The 25,752-nt window shown below is 43.4% G+C and overlaps 1 protein-coding gene across 4 annotated transcripts in view; it reads left to right on the top strand.

The window, feature by feature from the left end:
- Positions 1-16,547, top strand: part of CYFIP2 (cytoplasmic FMR1 interacting protein 2) — a 131,403-nt gene extending 114,856 nt beyond the window's left edge. For 3 of the 4 annotated variants that reach the window (XM_082837337.1, XM_082837338.1, XM_082837336.1), the window contains 5 exons: positions 3,088-3,160; positions 3,617-3,711; positions 9,418-9,656; positions 11,210-11,357; positions 13,609-16,547. In XM_082837337.1, coding sequence (XP_082693463.1) covers positions 3,088-3,160; positions 3,617-3,711; positions 9,418-9,656; positions 11,210-11,357; positions 13,609-13,776 — 723 coding nt within the window. In that variant the 3' untranslated portion in view covers positions 13,777-16,547. The remainder of the gene's footprint in view (positions 1-3,087; positions 3,161-3,616; positions 3,712-9,417; positions 9,657-11,209; positions 11,358-13,608) is intronic. The other variant, XR_014326133.1, reaches the window with a different exon arrangement.
- The last annotated feature ends 9,205 nt before the right edge of the window (positions 16,548-25,752 follow it).

Raw genomic sequence — 25,752 nt, 5'->3', positions numbered from 1 at the left:
AAGGTCAGCTTTAGAAATGTGGAGCTGTGGAATATCCAGTGGAAATATCCAGTAAGTAGGTAGATATCCAAGTCTTGAGCTTGAAAGAGAAGCCTGGCTGGAAATACAGAGCTGGTGAATCAAAGGCAGTGCTTGTAGACATGGGAGTAGGTGAGACAAAGTAGGTAAAATGAAGTGAGGAGAAAAAAGAAAGAGGGACCTTGGAGAAAACCAACATTTAAAGGGTGGTTAGAAGCCAAACCTGCAAAAGAATCTAAAAAGGAGAAATCAAAGTAATGGAAACCACAGAACTCATTGTCATAGTAACTGAGAGAAGACACTGCCTAATACATTAGAGATGCCATAGTACAAGGACTGAAAGGTATCCATTGAACTTGGTGACAGAGCAGCCTTCAGTAATCTTTGTCATAGCCATTGCCATGGCGTGTTATAGCTGGGCATGATATTTTTGTTTGCTGTGAAGGGAAGTGAAGACTGGGAAACGGAGAGAGAGGTAGAAAGCTCTTGTAAGGTGCTCGGCCCTGAAAGGAGGAGAAAGATGGAAGGGTAGCTGAAGAATCTGGCTAGAAAAACACATTCAGTAGTACTCTAAAGAGCAGAACAAGGATCTTGAATGGAAACTGCTGGGAGGCTGCCTTGGTTTAAAACTTTGTAACCATTAGAATTGTTCAAAAATGGGTTGGGCTGCCTCCAGAAGTACTGAGCTCTTGATTACTAGAGGTATCGAAGAATAGCCTAAATGTTACAGTATATTAACAAAGAGTAAGGTGTTCAATCAGTAGTCTAGGCTTCCACCATAAGAAACTGGAGAAAGAAAAGCAAATTAAACCCAAAGCAATCAGAATAATGGACATAATAAAGATAAGAACAGAAATCAGCAACATTGAAAGCAGAAACACTATAGGGAAATATAAATGAAACTAAAAGCTGATTCTTTGGGGAAAAAAATCGATAAAATTCATAAACCTCTAGCCAGACCAAGAAAAAAAAAGAGAAGACACGAATTACCAGTATCAGGTATGAAATAGGGATATCACTATAGATCTCACAGACATCACAAGGATAATAAAGGCATACTACAAGCAACCCTAAGCCCATAAATTAAACTTAGATGGAAGGAATCAAGTCTTTGAGTCACAGAAAACCCCAAAACTCACTTTAAAAAAATCGATAACTTGAACAGTACTATATGTGCTAAAGAAATTGTATACCTAGTTAAAAAAAAAAAAAAAGACTTCCAACAAAGAAAACTCCAGATACAGCTGGTTTCACTTGTGAATTCTACCAAAAATTTAAGGAAGAAATAATAACAATTCCAGAAAATAGAAAAAATAGAACTCTTTCCAACTTATGAGGTCGGCATTACCCCCTAATACCAACACCGACGACACTTGAAAACTCCAAATCAGTGTCTCTAATGGATATAGAGTAAAAATTCCCAAAAAATTTTGAGCGAATAAAATCCACCAATACATAAGAAGGATAATGCATCACAGCCAAGTGAAGTTTACCCCAAGAATGCAAGGCTGGTTAATCATTCAAAAATCAATCCATATAGGGACTTCCCTGGTGGTGCAGTGATTAAGAATCCACCTGCCAATGCAGGGGACACAGGTTCGAACCCTGGTCCGGGAAGATCCCACACGCCGTGGAGCAACTAAGCCTGTGTGCCACACTACTGAGCCAGCGCACCACAACTACTGAAGCCCGCGTGCCTAGAGCCTGTGTTGCACAACAAGAGAAGCCACGGCAATGAGCATCCTGCACACCACAATGAAGAGTAGCCCCTGCTCGCCGCAACTAGAGCAAGCCCACGTGCAGCAATGAAGACCCAACGCAGCCAAAACTAAATTTAAAAAATTAAAAAAAAAATCAATCCATGTAATTCACCATATTAATGAATGAAGAGTAGCCTGAATAATCAATAGGCAAGTTTTCAGATTATATGATGAATCAAAGGATCTAAGCTTAGACATAGCAGTAAAGACCAAGTTGCTTAATTTACTGGTTTGGGGAGGAACAGATTAATTAAGAAAGTGAGGAAATTTCCCCTCTGGCTAAGAAACTGAGAATGACAGTCAGATCAAGCAGGTATCTCTGGAGAGTTCAGTTGTCCTCCTTCTGTCATCCTCACTTCAAAGACTGAGGGAGTTTAGGGGTTTCTTTCTTGAGCAGCTGGCCTGCTGGATTTCCAGGATGGCCATGTTCTACCCATGCCTGGTTAAGAAAGCCAAGGGCCCTCACAATCCTGATTTTCTCAAGATTCTTTAGAAGCCAAGAGTATCAGAGTTGAATGAAGGCTGGATCTTACCTAATCCAGATCCCCACACAGTTTAAAGAAGAGAAACCAAGACCCGTGGAGGGTGGCTCGTGCAGGTCCCCTTCCCCGTCACTGAAATCCAGTGATCATTAGCTGGTCCTGGTACAGTAAGCCCATTTGACCATATCTTCCAGGCCTGTCCTCCCCCAAACTTTCTCCTCCAGGCTTTGTAGTACACGTTTGCTTTTAGCCTTTACTTTTATGCATAAAGAGTCCCCATCAAAACCTGTCTGGGTCCTAGTCCCTCTTCCCTCACCAGTTGGAGTCTGGGCTGGAGAAAAGCAGCCAGACCCAGGCCTTCACACAGAGGCATCCTGTATTACTGGATTGGAGGATTGGTCTAGCTACCTGCTTTGAGCCCATAGGCCTCACAGCCAGCCAGATTAACATAGTCTGGGTCCATCATCTCTATTTGATCCCACTGCCACTTTGAATTCTTTCAACAAATTCCTTATAAGATTGTAATGAAAATGTACTGCACACTCATTATGTCCAGGGTCTGTGCTATGAGGCTATACGTTCTCTCACTTCATTCTCACAGTAACCCATTAAAATAGGTACTGTTCTCATCCTCATTTTGCAGATAAATGAATAGGCTCAGAGAGGTTAAGCAATGTGCTTAAGATCCCACAGCTAGTTAAGTAGAAGTGTTAGGATTTGAACCCAGGTCTGGCTGACTCCAGTGTTCAAGCTTTTAGTAATGAAAATTCTTCCTGGTTTAAAATAAAAATGGTTTTCTCTTTCTTTCCCTCCTTCTCTATTTTCAGTCTCAGGAGGAAGTCTGTGATTTGCTCCATGCTGCACCCTTCCAAAACATCTTGCCTAGAGTTTACATCAAAGGTAAGAAACCACTGACAGCAGCTAAATGGCCAGTCTGAATTTGCACCTCATGCTCACTTAATCCCAGTAAACTCAGATGTGCGGTCAGAAATGGAGAAGTTGAGAGCTTTGGACAGCTATTGGGTAGTTACAGAATTGGAAATGTGTGCTCCAAATGCTCCAGGCCTTGGTCCTTCCCTAGTAAGTTGCTGTCTAGCTTGGTTGGTCTAAATCCTTCAAGTGATGGGGAACTCACCACCCCATGAGGTAGATGATTCCACTGTTGGGCACAGATAATAGAACATTTTCCTTGTAGTGAGTCCTGATCACACTTGCCAGAACCAGGGAAAACAGTTCTACACGCTCCATCCAAGTGCTGGAATACAAATACGTCACCAGGTCCTCTGAGAGTTCTTCCTTCCCCATTTCCCTCGGTGTGACCTGAATCTCATTTTCTACCTACTGTTCCTTTTGCAGAGGGGGAGCGTTTGGAGGTCCGGATGAAACGCCTGGAAGCCAAGTACGCGCCACTTCACCTGGTCCCTCTGATAGAGCGGCTGGGGACCCCTCAGGTACGATCCTCCTATCACGGACTCGGAGAACCAAAAGGAACTTTAGAGGGAGAGAGAGCATTTGGTCCAACCTCCTCATTGTACAGATGGGGAAACTGAGGCCCAGAGAGAAACAGAAAGTCTAACAGCACACAGCCTGTTAGTGGCAAGGGCAGGTCTCGAATGAGTTTTGCTGACTCTCAGGCCTGCACCCAGTATCATCTATCCTGCCAAGAAAGAAGGAAGTCAGACAAGTATCTGTCACTCCCCGTTAGGTATTAAGAATTCTGCTGAGTTATCTCTCAGAATTAGAACCACACGCCCTGTGAACCGGCAGTTCATCTCTGGGTATCTTTGCTAAAAAAAACTCTTACAGGAACACAAGATGTTTACCACGGCATTGTTTGTTAAAGCAAAAAACTGGAAACAACCTAAATGTCAATCAGTAGAGTGTTGACTAAATAAAATGTGGTAAAATCATTCGAATGATGAATACCTGCTACGTAATAATGAAAAGAAAAAAATCAGATCTAGATGCATCAGTGTGGACAGACCATAAACACATGGTTAGGTGAATAAAGCAAGTTGCACTACAGGTCATGGAGTGTGATGCTATTTGTATTTTTTTAAACACATATCAAAAAACCACATTAAGTAAAACTTTTCCTAGGAAATGAAAAACACCCAGTTCATAATGGTGGCAACCTCTGAAGAAAGATGAAAGGGACAGAGATGGGTGGGGAGATCAAAGAAGGCAGCTTTATCTGTATTGTTCGAATATTTTTGAAGGTGAATGAGCTCAGGTGTTAAATCTGTAATTAAAGCTCATTTTTACAAACCTGAACATGGAGGTGAGTAAAACAGGACCCCTGCCTTTGGAGAACTCACAAACCGTGCAGGCAGTCAGGAAAGAAGATACTTTGGAGGGGGAGAGGGATGAAACAAACAGCATGTGCTGTCTCCTTTCAAGTTGATTCAAGTTGAATCAAGCATTTGGTGGTGGGGCAGGGCACGGATCAGGGTAGGAATTCAGGAAGAAGAGAAAACAGGGCACTGCAGCGAGACAAGCCAGTATGGCTTGTTCTGTTCCACAAAACCCAAAACCGACTGTTTAAAAGGTGTAGGATTCAGATCCGCTCTTGGACTAGCATCCCTAAGGTCCTCTCTCCTATCATCACAAAAGCTCATGAATCAGAAGAATTCTCATCCTCCGCAGAGGGCAGAAGGCGGCCTCTTCTCTCGAAAAACGTGGCAAGTGTTGGAGCCCATGACAGGGCCCCATCTGCCCAGGTGTCACACTGATGAGCAGCCCCTGCCACACCCCCTGCAGGCCACCCACCTCCTACTGAAAACAGTGACTAAACATTTAGTGACATTTGGGTTCTTTAGTCACCACAGAGAGAATGTAGGTACTGTGAAATATGCACATTTTCTTTTTTGGGCTTCCGGGGCTGAACACAGGAGATCCTCTAAAGATTGCCTTCTAGGGAGAAATCCCCCAAGCCAGCGACATATAAATGTGTCTGCTCCACTGTTGGTGTCATCCTACAAGAATCTGGCCTCTCACACCCAGGCTTCGGCATGTGTTTCCACTTAGAAGTCTGTGAATTCCTTCCCTGTTCTGATGAACACTATTTCTTGGGACTGATAGAAATCTCAATTTGTCAAATGCTGATGTTTAACAAACAAAAGCCTAGACATTCTGCCGGAGAGGAAATGCCAGTTTTATAAGTCTCCCAGCCCTTAAGAAATAGTCCAAAACTTAGTCCTCCTGTAGACCAGAGAAACATTTTAAAAATATTAACGTCCAAGCTTGCTGGGGTTCAGGGAACTCACATAACTTCTAGGTCGGTGACAGGGAAATTCTGCTACATGTTTAATGTTGGGAGAGTTTAACTGTATTGCATTGCTTGTATTTGTTTCTAGGAAAAATTGAGGTGACCTGGTTTGTTGCCCAGTGCTATCATGAATTAATGTTCTGTCAGGGAGTTGAAGGACTCCTCTTTCCAGCTTTACCCCTCAATTGTTGCATAATCTAGTGCTGGACATTTAACATCTTGGTCTTTGTTTTCCCATCTATAAAATGGGCGCATAGCTGTTTTGTCTTTTTAGCTGAGCTGCCTTTCACAATCACTGTGATAAACAAATAAGTAAAAAGCTTCTAAAAAACAGAAAGGAAAGAGCGAGCATGGAGATATTTTTCTCCAAAGTAACCTAAATGTAATCAAAGTACTCCATGCAGAAATATGTTTCCACATGATTTCACAGATGCTTTTTCTATACCCTTGTTAACTCAGAAAAGAATGGCAGAAAGAGAGAGAAAAAAATTCCCCACTGAGTGGAACAGAAATGGCTAAAATTTATGTTAAACATACACACATAGTATATATATATATATATATATGAAACACAAAGTCACAGATTGAGGGTATATGCAACAAACAATCTTTAGTGCACTTTTTCAGATTAGAAGGACACTCATATCAAAAGAAAAAAGAGGGCTTCCCTAGTGGCGCGGTGGTTAAGAATACGCCTGCCAGTGCAGGGGACACGGGTTTGAGCCCTGGTCCAGGAAGATCCCATATGCCATGGAGCAACTAAGCCCGCGTGCCGCAACTACTGACCCAGCGCTCTAGAGCCCGCAAGCCACAACTACTGAGTCCGCGTGCCACAGCTACTGAAGCCTGAGTGCCTAGAGCCCGTGCTCTGCAACAGGAGAAGCCACCGCAATGAGAAGCCCACGCACCGCAACGAAGAGTAGCCCCCGCTCACCGCAACTAGAGAAAGCCCACGTGCAGCAACAAAGACCCAATGCAGCCAAAAATAAATAAATAATTAATTAAAAGCAAAAAGAAAGAAAAAAGGGCATGAAAGAAAACTCACAGCCTAAGAAATATAAATGCCAACAAACAGGAGAAAAAGTGTTCCGCTTTACCAGCGATCAATGAAACGTGAAAGAGAAGGATATAGCTCTTCATTTCGCAAGTTGGCTAAGAACTTTTCTCCATGATAATGAAGTAACTGCTAAAGGCACAAGGAACAGACTTGACACAAACAGGTGTATAGTGGTTCAGCTTTTCTTGGGACTAATTTGTCACTATGTAACAAAAGCCTTTTAAAACTGCTTATACTCTTTGACTGAACAGTTCTACTTCTAGGATTTTATCCTAAGAAGATAACCAGAGAGAAGCTCAAAAAGTATAATATAGGGCTTCCCTGGTGACACAGTGGTTGAGAGTCCACCTGCCGATGCAGGGGACACGGGTTCGTGCCCCGGTCCGGGAAGATCCCACATGCCGTGGAGCGGCTGGGCCCATGAGCCATGGCTGCTGAGCCTGCGCGTCCGGAGCCTGTGCTCCGCAACGAGAGAGGCCACGACAGTGAGAGGCCCACATAACGCAAAAAAAAAAAAAAAAAAAAAAGTGTAATATATAAGGATAATTACTTACGAGTTGTCTATAATGATGAAAACTTGCGAGCAATTTAAAATAACCAACAGGAATAGAGAACTAAATAAATGACGTATGTCAATGGCCATTTTATGTAGCCATTAAAAAACCATATTACTGAATATACTAAAGGAAATTTTTTTTTAGTACCAGTAGCTTAAGAGAAAAAAAACAATGTAGATAGTGTGACCCAAACTGTGTTAAAATAGATACATACACACGCTCACATACATAAACACAAATAAATCATACGTAAGTATTTTAAGAAAGCTCATCTGTGGGTGATGGGATTTATGGGAGATTTTTATTTTCTTATAACATTTTTACAATTTTTTTTCCAGATTTTACTCTTGTAGCTCATAGGAAAACCCATAAAGGTAAACAGTTTTTCAGGAAAGGGGCAAAGCCCCTAACCATTTCAGTCAAGGCCCTTTGGTTGGCTCTGGTTGGGGGGGGATCATTAGAGTTCAAAATCTGTCTGCAGGTTTATAAACCCTGTTGCTAATTCTTTAGGTCCTCCCACAGTTGTCAGGCCCTGAGGACTGATACAGACTAACTAAATGCACAGGTTAACTAGTAAGCCAGAACTCTCTGTATTAATTTCTGAAGGAGAATAATCATGGCTCGAGAACAGACGTGGGTTCCTTATTTACTGAGCGTCTTCGCTGTACCAGGCACTCTCTAAAGTGGAGAGCCCTGTCAGGGTCCAGATACTACCACAGGGAGTTGCCTGGTGAGAACAGAGTCAAGCACTGGGGTCAGGGTTTTTGAAAAGAAGTATTTCTAGCTAACTGTGGCAGCTTCTCTGCGCTGGAGCGATCTTTCTCTGCCGCCAGAATCAAGATGAGTCACCGTGAATCAGGGTTCCCTCTTGTGTTCCAAACACAGGTCGTAAGCTCTTCTTCCCCAATTCACGTTTTTCATCCTAGACTTCTTTCAGTTTATAGCTGTCATGACAGCTACACTCCTGACCCACATTCCTAAAGGGCTCCAGCACTGGTGTTTCCTGATTTACTTCCCTTCATGGATTAATTTAATTGAGGCCGCCCTCTTTCTAGGGGCTGTAGGGTGTGGGGAGCGTGCAGGGAGCAGGCAGGCAGACTCCACCCAGCCACACTGTACACTGAGCTCTCGGGCGGGCCCGCCCTCTGGGGAACTGATCCCAGGAGTGCCCTGTGGACCTCTCTGTCTCTGAAGCCGGCCCTCTTAAGCTTTGTCCCTAGATTTGGAGATAGTACTTTGACCTTAGATGTTAATATCTGTTATCTTTGCACATGGCTTTGAGACCTCTACCCCTAGATATTTTCTGCTCCTGCAGACGGTAATGTGTTTTGAAGTACTAGTCTAGCTGGCTGATTATTAGAGATGTAGTAACCAGATGCCATATGAGAAGCCAGTTTAAATTATTAAGGAAGATTGTTAACAGTGGTCAGAGAACTTCTAACGGGAGGAATAACCTGTAAAATGAGCGACAAATTTTTAAGAGTAACATATGCTTATTGTAGCACATTCAACTGTACAGAAGTATTTATAGTAAAAAGTGAAAACCCCACCTGCTTCTCTAAGCCCATCTGTTCCCACAACTGATGTTAATCCTTCTAGAATGTTTTACACTCTCACCCCCCCACACACATACATGCGTACAGTTTTGTGTGTCTGTCTGTGGGATTGTGTTACTGATGTCTTTTAATAGGATTGTAGTACACGTCCTCTTCTGCAACTTGCTCTATTCACTTAACAATTTAATCCACAGCTCTAGACTACTAGGATTCAAATCCCAACTTTTCCACTCACTGACTGCCTCTCTGAACCTCAGTTTCTTCTCCAATAAAATGGGGATAATAATGGCATCTTCTTCATGGGGTTTATGTAAGGAGTAAATAAGGTAAGTACTTAACGAATGCATAGAACAGGGCCTGGTGTATTACACACACAGTGAGTGTGTGCTAGTAGTCGTAACAGTACAGTAGTAGCAATAGTACTAGTAGTAGCATCATCTCAGTCTTTTCAAAGGCTACCTAGCATCTCATTATATAGGTGGATTGAAATTTTTTTATACTATTCCTCTAGCAGTGGCTCCTCGATTTTACTTACCCCAAGACTTCCCTCTGCGCTTGAACTCAGGTTTATAAAGTTAGTGCCCTGCTCTGGGCAAGACCTCAGTTCTGGTGAATGAATTACAGATGCAGCCGGCTCTGGGGTTTGGGAATATCGGGTGAGAGGTAGAAAATGGGGTCTGAGGTGTGACTGGCAGGTGTATGTACTCTCCCGTTCCCAGCAAATCGCCATCGCTCGGGAGGGCGACCTCCTGACCAAGGAGCGGCTGTGCTGCGGCCTGTCCATGTTCGAGGTCATCCTGACCCGCATCCGGAGCTACCTGCAGGACCCCATCTGGCGGGGCCCCCCGCCCACCAACGGCGTCATGCACGTCGACGAGTGCGTGGAGTTCCACCGGCTGTGGAGTGCCATGCAGTTCGTCTACTGCATCCCCGTGGGGACCAACGAGTTCACAGCTGAGTGAGTAGCCCCAGGGAAGGTGGGGTCGCCCCCCCAACCTGCTCATCCCCCACCCGAAGAGCCATCGGGCAGCCAGAGCTCAGCCAGAAGGGAGGGCAGGGGCGGGGTTGTCCAACAACGGTTTGTTGAGCACGTGCTGTATGTCGGTCAGGGTTCTAGGTGCCGGACATGCATCTGTGCAGAGCAAAAGTAGACAGTTCCTGGTATGTGGGGTTGACAGGGCCAAGAGAAGACTAGAAAATAGATATAAGGTGCATCGAATGAGGTCCGTTGGCAGCGAGGGCAGGAAGGACAACAGATGCCCATGAAGAGAGACAAGTGGATTATAGGAATTTAATTCACAGACGACAGCTGAGCTGGAACACTGCTTAGGATTCAGCTCTTAGAGGGGAGAAGGGGACCCCACAGGGAAGGCTCCAAGTGGTTGAAGACAGACATGGAGTGTGTGCACATCGGGGCCTTGGACCTCTCAGGGCCTGCCTTCACGGGACTAGAAGCTGGGCCTATGGAAGGGGCGGGGGGGGGGAGCTCTGGCGAGGGCTTGGTATTAAGATCTCACCGCCCACCCCAGCAGAGCTCCAGGGGTCGTAGAACAGAGACAGGCTCCCCTGGCAGAAAGTGGGCCCCACCTTGCTCATGAGGCCTCTGCTCCTAAAAAGCAGGGGTGCCTTTGAGAGGAACCCAGTCCTGTTCTCAGGGAAGACAGAAGCAGAGCCCCATTCTCCCATCACTCACCCAGCTACACAGCAAGAGCAGAGTGGTGAAGAGGGCAGACAAGGCCTGCCCTCCAGGAGCCAGGAGCTCTGGAGGAAACATGCACGGGGGCCAGAGAGGCCTCCCCGAGAGAGTGGTGCTGGGAGTGGGACGGGAAGGCTGTTTCCAGAGCAGCTGCACTTTCCGCAACAGCGGTGGGGAAGCTGGGAAACCTTCCCAGTGGGCTGCGCTGCATTCAGGGGCGAGCGATCCAGCCAGGAGATGCCCCACGGCCTCCCAGATTGCCCAGGTGGCTGTTGAGAGTTGGGGGCGTGCAGGCTGGGCTTCACCAGACCCAAGAGGACTGGCAGCCCTGCACACCAGCAGCGTCTGTTCATGTCCCATCGTGTCCCTCCCCCACCCCCAGTCCCTGCCCTCTCCACCTACACTGGCCAGCTGGTCTCCTGGTTTGAAACCACCCTTCCCCTCCCAGGTGTTCCTCTGGTTCCTTTCCAGAGCCAAGACAGAGCTTCATCAGAATTCTAACTGGCTACATAAATCTCAAAGGCTGGTTGGATTTTTTTTCTTGCAAATTTGTCTTCTTCAAAGCTGATTTTTCTTACATTAGTGGGGCGACAGACTGACACCTCTTTATGGCTAGCAGGGCTTATAATATAACCACAGTCCCAGGAACAAATGAGTCCACACTCACAGCTTCCCTTGTACCCATTCTACAGATTAATAAGAGAATTGGCCCAGAGGTGAGCCAGCTCACTAGCTGTACTGCTGATCCAAGATGAGGGTCCCTTCCCCCTCTGCCTCCTGCTTCTCACTCCAGCTGCTTCCTCTCCCACTCCCAGGCAGTGTTTCGGAGATGGCCTGAACTGGGCTGGCTGCTCCATCATCGTCCTGCTGGGCCAGCAGCGTCGCTTCGACCTGTTCGACTTCTGTTACCACCTGCTGAAAGTACAGAGGCAGGACGGGAAGGATGAAATCATTAAGAATGTGGTAAGCAGCTCGTGGCTGGGTCCTGGGAGCTGGGGCCGGGCCTGATCAGCAGGCCTTTCATCGGCAGAGGAGGGGGAGCTGCTTATGGAGGCCAGCTCCCCACACCGCAGCAGGTAGGTACAGAGACATTCAGCAGCTGGTGACCTTCTCGTAAGAAGCCGTGAGTCACTGGCTCGTAACCCACTGGGATGAATCACGTCACCCCGCAGGGCAGGGCCAGCCTCCAGACCTGAAACACACCTTCCCTGTGCCAGTCAGGCTCTGCTAATGCTGCTTCGTCATCTGCACAAACTCTGACTGAACACGAAAGTTGTGCAGCCACGGGGATGGGATGAGCGCCGCTGTCGTGTGTCGGGCAGGCAAGGCTGCTGCGGGAGCATCAAGAAGGGCTGTCTAAAGCAGGCTGAGGGGCTGGGCAGGGGCCTCAGAAGGCTCCCCCTAGAGGCGATGCTTGGGCAAAGTCCAGAATGACCAGCTGCAAATAGCCAGGCAGAAAATGGGGTGCAGGATGGGGAGAATGTTCTAGGCAGAGGGAACAGCTGGAGCAAAGGCACAGAGGCATGAAGATGTATGCCTGGAACAGAGGGTGGGTCTGCAGGACCTGCTGAGAGGAAAAAGAGGCAGGAGCCACCTCAAAGGTTTTTTGTTTGCTTTGAGGTAGAACATACGTTACATAAAATTTGCTGTTTTAGCTATCTTTAACTGTTTACTGCATTAAATTCACTCACCTTGTTACGCAACCATCACCACCTCCATCTTCAGAACTTTTCATCTTCCCCAGCTGAAACTCTGTGCCTAGGAAACAGTAACTCGCCATTCTCCCTCCCCTCAGCCTCTGGTAACCACCCTTACACTTTCTTTCTCTGTGAGTTTGACTGCTCTAGAGGTACTTCGTATAAGTGGAATTCTCACTCAGCATAATGTGTTCAAGGCTCACCCTGTTGTAGCATGTCAGTATTTCCTTCCTTTAAAGGCTGAATAATATTCCATTGTATGTATACACCGCATTTTGTTTATCCATTCGTCTGTCGATGGACGCTTGAGTTGCTCCCGCATTTTGGCTGTTGTGAATCGTGCTGCTGTGATCATGAGTGTACAAATAACTGTTCAAGACCCTGCTTTCATTGCTTTGGGGTATATACCTAAAATTGGAATTGCTGGATCATGTGGTAATTCTGATTTTAATGTTTTGAGGGCCACCATACTGTTTTCCATAGTGACCACACCATTTTACATTCCCACCAGCAATGCACAGGAGTTCCAGTTTCTCTATATCTTCCCCAGCACTTGTTATTTTCTGTGTATCTTTGGAAATAGCCATTTTAATGTGTGTGAAGTGGTATCTCATTGTGGTTTTGATTCACATTTCCTTAGCAATTAGTGATATTAGCATCTTTTCATGTGCTTATTGGCTATGTGTTTATCTTCTTTGGAGGAATGTCTATTCAAGTGTTTTGCTCACTTTTTAGTTGGGTCATTTGGCTTGTTTTTTTTGTTTGTTTGTTTTGCTGTTATTTAATTGCAGGTGTTCTTTCTATATTCTGGATATTGATCCCTTATCAGATATATGATTTGAAAATGTTTTCTTTCATTCTTTGGGTCACCTTTTCACTCTGTTGATAGTGTCCTTTAATGCAAATAAGTTTTTAATTTTGATGTATTCCAATTTATTATTTATTACCTGTGCTTTGGTGTCATATCCAAGAAATCATTGCCAAACTCAATGTCGTAACGCTTTTCCTCTGTTTTCTTCTAAGAGTTTTATAGTTTTCACTCTCATGTTTAGGTCTTTAATCCATTTTGAGCTAATGTTTTGTATATGGTGTAAAGTAAGAATCCAACTTCTTCTGTGTGTGGATATCCAGTTTTCCCAGCACCGTCTATTGAGAAGACCATTCTTTTTCCATTGAATGTTGTGGGCACCCTTGTCAGAAATCATTTGACCATATATGAAAGGGTTTATATCTGGGCTGTCTGTTTCATTGGTCCATATGTCTGTCTTCATGCTAGAACCACATGTTTTGATTACTGCAGCTTTGTGGTAAGTTTTGAAACTCAAAGCGTTTTATGGTCAAGTTCACATTTCACTGTCAAGCTCTGGGCACCCATAGAAGGCCTTTAAGCAAGAGAGTGGCATGATCATTGAAGCATCAGGACCCTGGACCCCACCCTCAACTGAATTCTTACCTTTCTCTTGATTTATCTGTCCCCTCCTCCCATCCCTAACCTGCACGTCCCTGTCCTCCTACAGCCCCTGAAGAAGATGGCAGACAGGATCAGGAAGTACCAGATCTTGAACAATGAGGTTTTTGCCATCCTGAATAAGTACATGAAGTCCGTGGAGACGGACAGTTCCACTGTGGAGCATGTGCGCTGCTTCCAACCACCCATCCACCAGTCCCTGGCCACCACCTGCTAGGCGGAAGGTCCTGCAAACCCTCGACCTGGAGGAGAAGCAGGAGAGAGAAAGCCACAACCAGCCTGCAACAGGGTCTGACTGGACAGTGTGTGGGATGGACCTGGAAGGAAACAAAAACCTCCCCAAACACATCTGCACCTCCTGAGGGCTGGGCCTGTGCATGCTCTCCCACAACATCTCCATGGTGGTTTCTCCATAGTGTAAATGGAAAAAAAGAAAAGAAAAGAAAAGAAACAGGGCAGTGTATGCTTTTTTCTTTTTTACTTTTTTTTCCCTCAGCTGTGTTAAGAGCCCTAGTTTTACCCTTTCTCCATCTCGTGGTCCCCTACATCTGTGGTTGCTTCCCAAGACCTCCTCCTCAGATGGAGACCTCCAGCCCAATGCCCACGTGCCACCCCAGGACTGAAGTCTTAGAGATGGAGAAAAGAGTGTGGTGATGCCCCAAGATGTCAGCCTGGCCATGCTTCCACTTCCTAGCATCTTCACCTCCTCTGGCTCCCTCCCTCCACTTCCCAAGGTGGCATCTTCTTCTGCTCTGGACGCCAGGGATTCTACCACCAAGAATACTCCTGGACCAGGCGCTGAGAGCCATGGTGAATGGGAGACGAGGTTCCTGGTATTGGTACCATGGTAGATGGTGTTGTGGTGTTGCCTTTGACCTTCCATGGACTCCCAAAACCACATTCTGACTCCCCTCTCAGGGCACTCCTAGAGAGAATTCAGAAATGCATTCACAACTGGAATGGGTGAGTAGAATTGGGGTAAGAAGATGGTCAGAACCGCTATGTAGAAGCAGTATTTAAGAACACAGCCAGGGATTCCATAGTTCAAAACAGAAAGCTATTAGACCACCTCATCAGCTTGATGGTGAGAGGGTCCTTTATTCATTGAGCAAATGCTTAGTGAGCACCAAGTTGCACAGGGTAATGGACACTGGGGCTACAGCTTTGAACAGGCCAGGCATGCACTGCCCACAGCATTAGCCAGCGACCAAATTAGGGGCCACTTCTTGGCACAGAATCTCTCATCAAGGAAAACTGTCACAAGAAAGAAAATATTAAAGGGTTATTTTAATAGAAGCCAGAAACATCTTGGGGTCAAGGAGGTAAGGAATATAAATAATACTTGTCAACGAGCTTTTAATACCAAAATATACCCCAAAGAGGAATTCTGTTCTAGTGAATCAGGACTTTTGTTGTCCTAGAAGCTGAAAGATTCCGGAGACATTTTATCTTTGGCTGTCAACTTCCTTGATGTTCCTTAACTTAGATTTTGAGGTATGGGGTATATCTCAAAGGGACGTGTCTACTTCCTCTTCCCTGAACCAAAATTCCCTGCAGAATCTCCTACCAAGCATGGGGAGACTGTTTAGAAGGATGGAAGCCTTTGGGAAGTGAATTTCTCATTGCAGAGCACCTCATCATCAAAGGGAATCTGTGACCCTGAGCTTGTAAGAATATATAAAGTGAGACATTGGATATTTCTCCCCCGGCCCAGGAAGGAAAAGAAAGAGAGAAAATAGAACAGTAATGATCTCCTCCCTCAGGGCAGATGAATGGAAATGGTTGCCATTAACCAGATGGCCCACTTCAACCCCATGGCAAGAGCAAAGAAATGTCCACAGCAAGAGGTTTGTGTTACCCACTCATGCTCACCAGGGAGGAGAGGTGGGGCTCGCCAAAGTATGGTCCAAAGGCCACATACATCAGGACCTCCTGAGATTAGCACGTTTAATGCAGATTCCTGGGCCCCATCTCACACCCATTGATTCTACAGCTCTGGGAGCAGGGTCAAGAAATCTGCACTTGCCACAAGCTGGATTGTTCTGTTGCACATGAAAGTCTGAGGACCACTGCTGTAGAGGCCCCCTGCACTGCTACCCTTGGGCTTTGAGCTCCCTCTGAGCCATGAAAGAAAATATTTGTTGGGAAGGAAAGTGAGTCAGGGTGGAAGCTGTCAGATCCTCCTGTCTGGAGCTGCCACTTCCTATTCTGATTTCTCATTTTTTTCTTCTTGATGACCATAGATGTATCCCAAAGGCAAAAGTGAGGCATTACACGACATGGGAGAACCACCAGGTAAAACTCACCTTCAAAACCCACATAAAATTTCTAAGCTCCAGAGCCTTCCGAGTCTTCACTCCTGTCTGGGAACAGTAGCTGGCTCACTCTCTCAGATTAAGTCTGGCTATTAAGTCCTGGAGATCATTCTAAATCCTTGACCATTGCTTTGCGGAGATTTGGATCACCGGTTGGATGAGATTGCTATTTCAACAGTTCACCCCTCCCACCCTGCATCCATAGCCCTGAATTTGACCCTCTGGGTAGAATCCTATTATCCTCAAGAGATTTGATCCCAGTAAATTGAGGTCTTCACCTTTAGGAGAGACGGTTCATTTCCCTGGCTCACCAGCAGCATCGATTTACGAACATCGAAAGGGTTTAATAATTCTTTCCTTCCTGGTGTTACTGCCCACCCCCACTTTTGATTTTTTGTGTATCTAAGAACCAGGAAAAATAAAAACTTAGGTTTTAAAAGGTTAAAATAAATTCTGTTTCAGAAACTGTCAAATGTACCATATTTGTATTAAGAGTTGTTGGGGATTTTTGTACAATGAATTTACATTTATTTATGGTGACTTATATTTACGCTTGTGATCAAATAATGATGTTAAATTCTTAAATCATATTTGCTATGCAGCTGAAGATGATATTTTGCTTTGTATTTTGGGGTACCTGTGTTGAGTTGATAAACATTTCCATCTCCATTAAAACTGCTTCCAAACTAGTGAAATGAGCATCTTGTCTTGATTCTGGGTCATATTCTAGTCGTCGTTGATCTGTGGAAGGCCACATGAAAACTGATGACTAAGGATACAACCTGAAAGAGAATGGAGGAAGATAAAGATAAAGAAGACAAAGCACATTGTGCCCTAAACTAATGGCTTGTTTTCCTTTCTCACTGGGGGAATTAAATCTTTACAAATTGACTTGCACTGGGCAAGATATCGGAGATGGTGCCTGAGCCTAGGGGATTCATAGTCTGACAGTGTAACTCTACAAACTATATCCCTAGTTTTGTTTTTTGGGTTTTTTTTGTTGTTGTTGTTATTTGTTTTCTATTTTTTTAATTGAAGTGTAGTTGATTTACAATGTGTTAGTTTTAGGTGTACAGCAAAGTGATTCAGTTATACATATATATCCTTTTTCAGATTCTTTTCCATTATAGAGTGTTACAAGGTATTGAATATAGTTCCCTGTGCTATACAGGTGTTTGTTATTTTTCTGTTTTATATATGGTAGTGTGTATCTGTTAATCCCAAACTCCTAATTTATTCCTTCCTCCCTCCCCACATTGGTAATCATAAATTTGTTTTCTATGTCTATGAGTCTGTTTCTGTTTTGTAAATAAGTTCATTTGTATCTTTTTTTAGATTTCACATATAAGTGAAATCATATGATATTTGTCTTTCTCTGTCTGACTTCACTTAGTATGAAAATATCTTGGTTCATCCATGTTGCTGCAAATTGCACTATTTTGTTCTTTTTACGGTTGAGTAATATTCCATTTTGTGTGTGGGGGCGGGGGGTGGTGAGCGTAAGGTTGGCCAAAAAGTTCATTTGGGTTTTTCCATCAGATCATGTGAAAAACCCAAACGAACTTTTTGGCCAACCCGATATATATACACACACACATATAATATCTTTTTTATCCATTCATCTGTTGATGGACATTTAGGTTGCTTCCATGTCTTGGCGATTATAAATAGTGCTGCTGTGAACATTGGGGTGCATGTGTCTTTTCGAATTAGAGTTTTTGTCTTTTCCGGATATATGCCCAGAAGTGGGATTGCTGGATCATATGGTAACTCTATTTTTAGTTTTTTAAGGAAACTCCATACTGTTTTCCTTATTGGCTGTACCAATTTACATTTCCACCAACAGCATAGGAGGGTTCCCTTCTCTCCACATCCTTGCCAACATGTTATTTGTGTTCTTTTTGATGATAACCATTCTGACAGGTGTGAGGTGATAGCTCATTGTGGCTTTGATTTGCATTTCCCTGATGATTAGCGATATTGAGCATCTCTTCATGTGCCTGTTGGCCATCGGCATGTCCTCTTTGGAAAAATGTCTATTCAGTTCTTCTGCCCATTTTTTAATTGGGTTGTTTGTTTTTTTGATGTTGAGTTGTATGAGCTGTTTAGGTGTGTTGGATATTAACCCCTTATGAGTCGTATCATTTGCAAATATCTTCTCCCATTCAGTACGTTGTCTTTTTGTTTTGTCGATGATTTCCTTTGCTGTGCAAAAGCTTATAAGTTTAATTAGGTCCCATTTGTCTACTTTTGGTTTTGTTTCCTTTGCTTTAGGAGACGGAGCCAAAAAAAATATTGCTGCAGTTTATGTCAAAGAGTGTTCTGCCTGTGTTTTCCTCTAGCAGTTTATTGGTCTTACATTTAGGTCTTTAATCCATTTTGAGTTTATGTCTGTATATGGTGTTAGAGAATGTTCTAACTTCATCGTTTTACCTGTAGCTGTCCAGTTTTCCCAGCACCACTTACTGAAGAGACTGTCTTTTCTCCATCGTATATTCTTGCCTCCTTTGTCATAGATGAATTGACCATAAGTGCATGGGTTTATTTCTGGGCTTTCTGTCCTGTTCCATATATATCATTTATCAATATATCCCTAGTTTTAAGAGGAAGCATGGGAACTAATATTTAATGAGGCCTAATGTGTGTGGGCACCATGCTAAATCCCATTCATCCATCCATTCCTTTGAATCAACCACCATCACTTTTTGTGTTATATCCCACCTTTGACAAAGGGGCTATACAGTGTGTTTATTTTCACACAGTTACTAAGTGAAAGCTGGAATATGAACCCAGTTCCAAAGGATGGGCTTTTGCTGTTACACTATAGTAAATTGATCCGCCAGTCTGGACCCCAAAACTAGACTTAGGAATTTGATTACTGGACTTCTGGGGGGCTTTGGGTCAGTAAGATTGAGCTAAGCCTGGTATTAGGAGAGACCCAGCATAGTGGCAAGGAAGTTCCCAGGCTGAAGGCACCTGGAGACCTCTCACACTCGTCGGAAAGGATGGCAGTAGAAGATCACTAGAAGGATATGTTTAAGACCAGCACCAGTGCTTGGAGCCTCCTGTGTTACACAGCGCCTGCTTTCCTGAAGACTGCCAACAGAGATGAGTTCTAGGGCATTAGTGGCCCCCACTGCTGCAGCCTGGGAAGCCCTCAAATCTCTTGGGGCCTCAGGTTCCTCATCTTCAAGGTGGACAAAATAATCCAAGGTCCCTTCAAGCTCTGGTTTCCCAATTCTAGGTCATTTCCTACTGGTGTACCTTGAGGAGGCTGACTACTTCACAAGCTCAAAATCTTTCTCAGCCATGTGTCACCACCTCAAAGGGTTCTCATCATTAGGGCTGGTATATTTGATCTAGTGCCATTGAGCACTGTGAGTCTGGAGAAATGCACAGTGAAAAGAAGATTCCACGTTCAAATAAATTAGGGGAATGCATTGTGCTCTCTCCCCTCTTGAAGGTCAGCAGTGCTGTGACATCCTGCAGAGCTTAATCAGCCTGGATTAACACCACGTCTCCCAGATGGCTATGACCTGGGACACTCCTTTCTCTGCACCACTAATGATTCCCTCATGAAACATTCTTTGAAAACTCTTGGACTGAGGATGTGGAAATCCATGTTAAGATAGTTTTTTAAATTCCCACAGGAGAAGAACCACTTACACATGGGCAGTCCTGACCCTTGGGCACAATTAGGGAAAGCAGGGACTTGGCAAAGTACTGAAGGAATTCAGGTGGAAAGAGGAAGCATTTTCATGACAGGAGAGCATAGGGTAGCTGAGTGGATTCGCTTGCTAGGGTTGCCATAACGAAATACCACAGACCAGGTGGCTGAAACAACAGAAATTTTTTTTCTTACCATTCTGGAGGCTAGAAGTCCAAGATCAAGGTGTCAGCAGGGTTAGTCTCTTCTAAGATCTCTCTCCTTGACTTACAGATGGCTGTCTTCTCCCTGTGTCTTTACATGGTCTTTCCTCTGTGTCTGTGTCATAATTTCCTAAGGACACCAGTTACATTGAATTGGGGCCCATTTATATGACCTCCTTTTACCTTAATTTCCTCATTAAAGACTCTATCTCCCAATAGAATCCCATTCTGAGGTACTGGGATTTAGGGCTTCAACATATGAGTTGAGTTGGGAGAGAAATTCAACCCATAACAATGGAGAAGAGAATAGATCTGGGAAAGGTGCTGTGTCTGGGGCCCTGGACTGTTTGAAGGCTGGGATGCCATTGCTTGAGAAAAACTTCTTGAATGCTCACTATTTTCAGGCCTCCACATAGAGGCTTGTAGGAAGAGAAAAGACGGCTAGCCTACGATTTGTCTTTTTTTTTTTTAATAAATTTATGTATTTATTTATTTTTGGCTGCGTTGGGTCTTCGTTGCTGTGCACAGGCTTTCTTTTAGTTGCAGCGATCAGGGGCTACTCTTTGCTGTGGTGCACGGGCTTCGCGCTGCGGTGGCTTCTCTTGTTGCGGAGCATGGGCTCTCCGCGCATGGGCTTCAGTAGTTGTGGCTCGCGGGCTCAAGAGTGCAGGCTCAGTAGTTGTGGCGCACGGGCTTAGTTGCTCTGCGGCATGTGGGATCTACCCAGGCCAGGGCTCAAACCCGTGTCCCCTGTGTTGTCAGGCGGATTCTTAACCACTGCGCCACCAGGGAAGTCCCCGAATTGGCATTTTTAGCTGAAAACCCATGAACTTTTTTTGTGCCTCATCCAGCACATAGTTTGAATTTGTGACTAGGAAACTTGGTTACAACTGTGTCTCTAATGTCAGTTTTGGGGGGAACAAAAAAGGTCGTGTACAATATTTTATGGAGCTGTTCAGAGATAGAACATTTGATGAAACACATATCAGATTTTTCATTAAAACCGCTTTTACACACTCGATGAAATTGCTGACAAAATACTGTTAAAGTAATTAGATTTAGTTTAGACAAGGTAAAAAAAAAAAATGCACTAAAAGAGTTCAGTAAAATCACAGAAGTCCTCAAAGAGTGAGCTGTGGTCTTGGGGGGAAATAAAATTAACTTTGAATTTACAGTCACTATACACTCACTGTGAACTATTGCTTACTATTATTAACATCACAAAAAATCAAGGGCATCTAAATTTGTCTAGGAGGGTCAAAACATATTTTTATAAATTTTAGAGAAACTGGCTTTCCCAAATGAAAATGCATGTGAAATATGCAACAGGAATGGCCTTCCAATGAAATATAAAGATACACAAACAATGAAAGAAAAATATTTTGCATGACTAGGAAGAAGATGATTCACATACAAATAATTCCAAACTAACCTGTTTACAAACTACTTTTTGGCCACTATAGGTCAAAGTATCGTCTTGATTGAGGGAGGTCGGAACAAACTGAGCCATGTACTGCTTTTAGGAAGGTTTTCTCATAATATTCCAGAATTGAGAGATTTGAAAGAACAATTCAGGAAATACTGTACCCTCTAGATACTGCTTTAAAAGGCAATGAAAACTGTAATGTAAGGGATTATTTATATAATAAATTTATTTAATAAAATGCGAATGTTGTGTAATATTTTCTGTAATAATAATTATACATGACCCCAAGAGTAGTTGAATGTGTATAAAATGCATAATTCGTTTTCTGAATCTAAGTGTTGCTTTAAAAACCTTATTGATAATTTCAGGTGCTACCCCTTATCAGAACAGAATTTCTTCATATTGAAATCAATTTAAAAACTCTGTGTTTTAATGACTCAAGGAAGGTTGTCTAATTTGACATTACTGACAATAGAATACAAATTATATAAACATCTTGATGATAGAGAGTAGATTTTAAGTGTTCTTACCACACCACCCCCCCAAAAAAGGTAACTATGTGAGGTAATGGATGTGTTAATTAACTTGACTGTGATGATCATTTCACAGTACATTCATATATCAAAACATTTTGTACACCTTGAATATGTAAAATTTTATTTTCAGTTGTACCTCAATAAAGGCAGGAGCAGAGGGAATCTTTTTTTTTAATTGAAGTATAGTTGATTAACAATATTATATTAGTTTCAGGTTTACAGCATAGTGATTCAGTATTTTTACATTACACTCCATTAAAAGTTGTTACAAGTTAATGGCTGTAATTCCCTGTGCTATACAATATATCCTTCTTGCTTATCTATTTTATACATAGTACTTTATATGTCTTAATCCCATACCCTATTTTGCCCTTCCTTGCTTCCTTCTCCCCATTGGTAACTACCGTTTTTTGTTTTTTTTTTTTTCTGTATCTGTGAGTCTCTTTCTGTTTTGCTATATACATTTGTTTGTTTTCATTACTAGATTCCACATATAAGTGGTATCATACAGTGCTGTCTTTCTCTGTCTGACGTACTTCACTAAGCATAATATTCTGTAGGTCTATCCATGTTGCTGGAAATGGCAGAATTTCATTCTTTTTTATGGCTGAGTAGTGGTCCATTGTATGTATGTACCACATCTTTATCCATTCATCTGTTGATGGACACTTGTGTTCCTTCCATATCTTGGCTATTGTAAATAGTGCTGCTGTGAACATTGGGGTGCATGTATCTTTTCGAATTAGTGTTTTCATTTTTTTCTGGATATATACCCAGAAATGGAATTGCTGGTAGTTCTATTTTCAGTTTTTTGAGGAACCTGTGTACTGTTTTCTGTAGTGGCTGCACCAATGTACATTCCCACCTACAATGTACAAGGGTTCCCTTTTCTCCACATCCTCACCAGCATTTGTCATTTGTAGACTCTTTGATGATGGCCATTCTGACAGGTGTGAGGTGATATCTCACTGTGGTTTTGATTTGCATTTCTCCAATAATTATTGATGTTGAGCATCTTTTAATGTGCCTGTTAGTCACCTGTTATGTCTTCTTTGGAAACATGTCTATTCAGGTCTTCTGCTCATTTTTTTGATTGGGTTGTTTGTTTGTTTATATTGAGTTGTATGAGCTGTTTATATATTTTGGATATTAACCCCTTGTCGGTCATATTGTTTGCACGTATTTTCTCTGTTCCATAGGTTGTATTTTCGTTTTGTCGATAGTTTTATGTGCTATACAAAAGCTTTTAAGTTTAATTAGGCCCCATTTATTTATTTTTGGTTTTGTTTCTTTTGCCTTAGGAGGCTGATCCAAAAAGATACTGCTACAACTTATGTCAAAGAGTGTTCTGCCTATGTTCTCTTCTAGGAGGTTTTATGGTTTCAGGTCTTAAATATATATATTTAGGTCTTTAATCCATTTTGAGTTTATTTTTGTATATGGTGTGAGGAAATCTTCTAATCTCACTGTTTTACATGGAATTGTCCAGGTTTCCCAGCACCACTTATTGAAGAGACTGTCTTTTCTCCATTGTGTATTCTTACCTCCTTTGTTTAGATTAATTGACCATAGGTGCATGGGTGTGGGAATCTTGATTATAAAACCATAATAATGTTAAAATGAAGGCAAGAAAAATAAATTTTATAGAATAAATACATACTAACTTATGAATTATATATCTCTTTATTTTAGCCAAGCAAATACCACTGCCCCAAGAGCAGAACACCCAGAAATACACAATGGTAATTAAATTCAGTCATCTTTGGAATTTTTTCCAACTTGTAGTCCATATAAAACCCATGACTTTATATGTACCTTATTTTGTGTTATAAAAGTGCGTTTTGTCTTTAGGAAGACAGACTGTATTTCATAACAGTTTAATAGTGTGATTTAGAACTCTTACTTATTTAAAGACATCTGGTATGTGGTACTTTTGCCCCTGACCCTGCAGACGTTGGGAGGGGGCTGCTCAGATTCTGCCTTCAATTCCACTAAAGTGAATAAGCCAGAGGTGGGAAGGGACAAAGACACACTTCCCTCTGGGTGAGAGGAGAGTAACCAGCCCCCAAAGCCAGTCCCCACTTCCCCATCTGGTTTGATTTACTCTGATTTCCTCAGTCTGTGCTCCCCTCTCAGCCTGTTCCCCACGTTCCCAGATGCTGCTCGTCTGGGCAGCCCGGAGCTTCCGGCAGAATGGGGAAGGCAGAGGGTTTCCCTGGGAAAATATGCTGTGAGATGCTATCAGAGCTAAAAATATACGGTCCCTAAGCTCCACCCTCATTAGTTAGAATAAAACCCAGGGATTTCTGCCTTCTGGTGTTTCAGACCAACAGGAAAGGGGGAAATCAAAGAGCCCCTGGTTGGGGCATTTCTTAGACACTTCTGGCAAGGAGCCCAGCCCTGAGCTGCTGAAAGCTCGCTGGACTCATCGGGGCTGCAGTGGGGAAGGGACTGATCTCCGGGGTTCAGCCCATCCGCAGCTGCCATGTAGTCTCCTTTAATTTGCTCCCCCTGTCATCAACATTCCCATCCTATACTCAAAGATCCAGGCTCAGAAAGCAATACAGGTTAAACAGCCACACCAAGGGCTCTTTTCAGTTCATCCTGGGGTCCCAGGCCCCCTTGTCCCTTCCGAGATGCTCACACCTGCCCCTGTCTGCCAGGAATGCGCCCCTACCTCACCTCCACCTCCCCACCTTCACAGACTCAGGCCTTCCATCATCCTTCAAGCTTCACGTAAAACACCCTTCCTCCTGGAAACCTAGGTCGCAGTTGCTCTGTTCAAATACTCTCTGTGCATTCTCTACTTGACCTTCCTGCCGTTTATCAGAATTATAATTCAACGTTCATTGTGTGACTATTTCATGAATACAGTCCATGACTATAGAGATTGCATCTGTCTTGCTCACCCACCATAGAGCCTGTGCCTTACACAGCAGGTAACACACCGAAAGTGTTCCATCTGTGTCTGCTGATGGCATCAATCTCCCTGTCTCCTCGAAAAAGTTTGCCATGTAATTGGTGTCAAGTTAGCCTGCCTTAAAACAGCAGCTGTCATAAAAGAGAAGAGAATAAAGGACTAATTGTCAGGCGTTGACTGCGGCCATGATGGTTGTACTATATAGGGTGGTAGGGAGGCCTGGAGTGGGGATAGAGGCAGGAGGGACTGGGGCAAACTCCAGAATGGAGCAGAGTAAGGGATGGGCGTGAAGTCTGGGGGCAGGCATGGAGGCAGAGCCTGCTGGGAGTAGTTCATGGTGGTGTTCGTTTTCTCTCTCTTGGGATCCTCCTTAGCCAAGAAAGGGGGCAAAAAGGAGTAACTGATTAAAAGCTGGGTTCTTGAAAACCCAGCTCTACCAGGAACTAGCAAATTCTTAATCTCTCTTCATGTCATGTTCCTTATGGATAAGAGTAATAGTAGGGATAATACCTATTTCTGCTGTTACCGCAATAATCAAATGACAGTATGCATGCGTTACATTAGTACAGTGTTTTGGGGAATCAAGCACCTTCCTACTCTCGGTGCAAATGAAAGAGGGTATATAGCCCTGTGTTATTGCTGCTTTAAAAAACTACCATGAATTTAGTGGCTTACAGCAGCACAGATTTATTCTTACAGTTATGGACATCAGAACACCAAAGTCATCCGATTTAATCACTAGGCTAAAATCAAGGTGTCACAATTTCCTTGAGTCATTGTGAGGGCTGGAAATGTTCTATATTCTTATGAGGATGGCAGTTACAAGGGCGTATACATATGTAAAATTACATCGATCTTCACACATCATTTTAACATTTGTGCACTATTCTTTATGAAGTCTTGCCTCAGTAAAAATGTACATTTAAAAATTTAGGATTTTTTTTGTGTGGCCAAAAGCCAAGAATTGTTAACCTGAGTCCCCCTGAAATTCAGTGCACGGTGGTGTGTGTATGTAGGTGTGTGCATCTTTCTGTGTCAAGCATTGCACAATTTGTGTTAGGTTCTTAAAGCAATGTGGGGCCCCTAAAAAGTTAAAAATTACCAGTGAAGCCTTTCCCTAAAATGG

This window comes from Leucopleurus acutus, assembly GCF_964270905.1.
Source record: "Leucopleurus acutus genome assembly, chromosome: 3".
NCBI classification, from domain to species: domain Eukaryota; kingdom Metazoa; phylum Chordata; class Mammalia; order Artiodactyla; family Delphinidae; genus Leucopleurus; species Leucopleurus acutus.
Note: the sequence above shows the minus strand (reverse complement) of the source record. Positions and strands in the feature narration are given on the sequence as shown.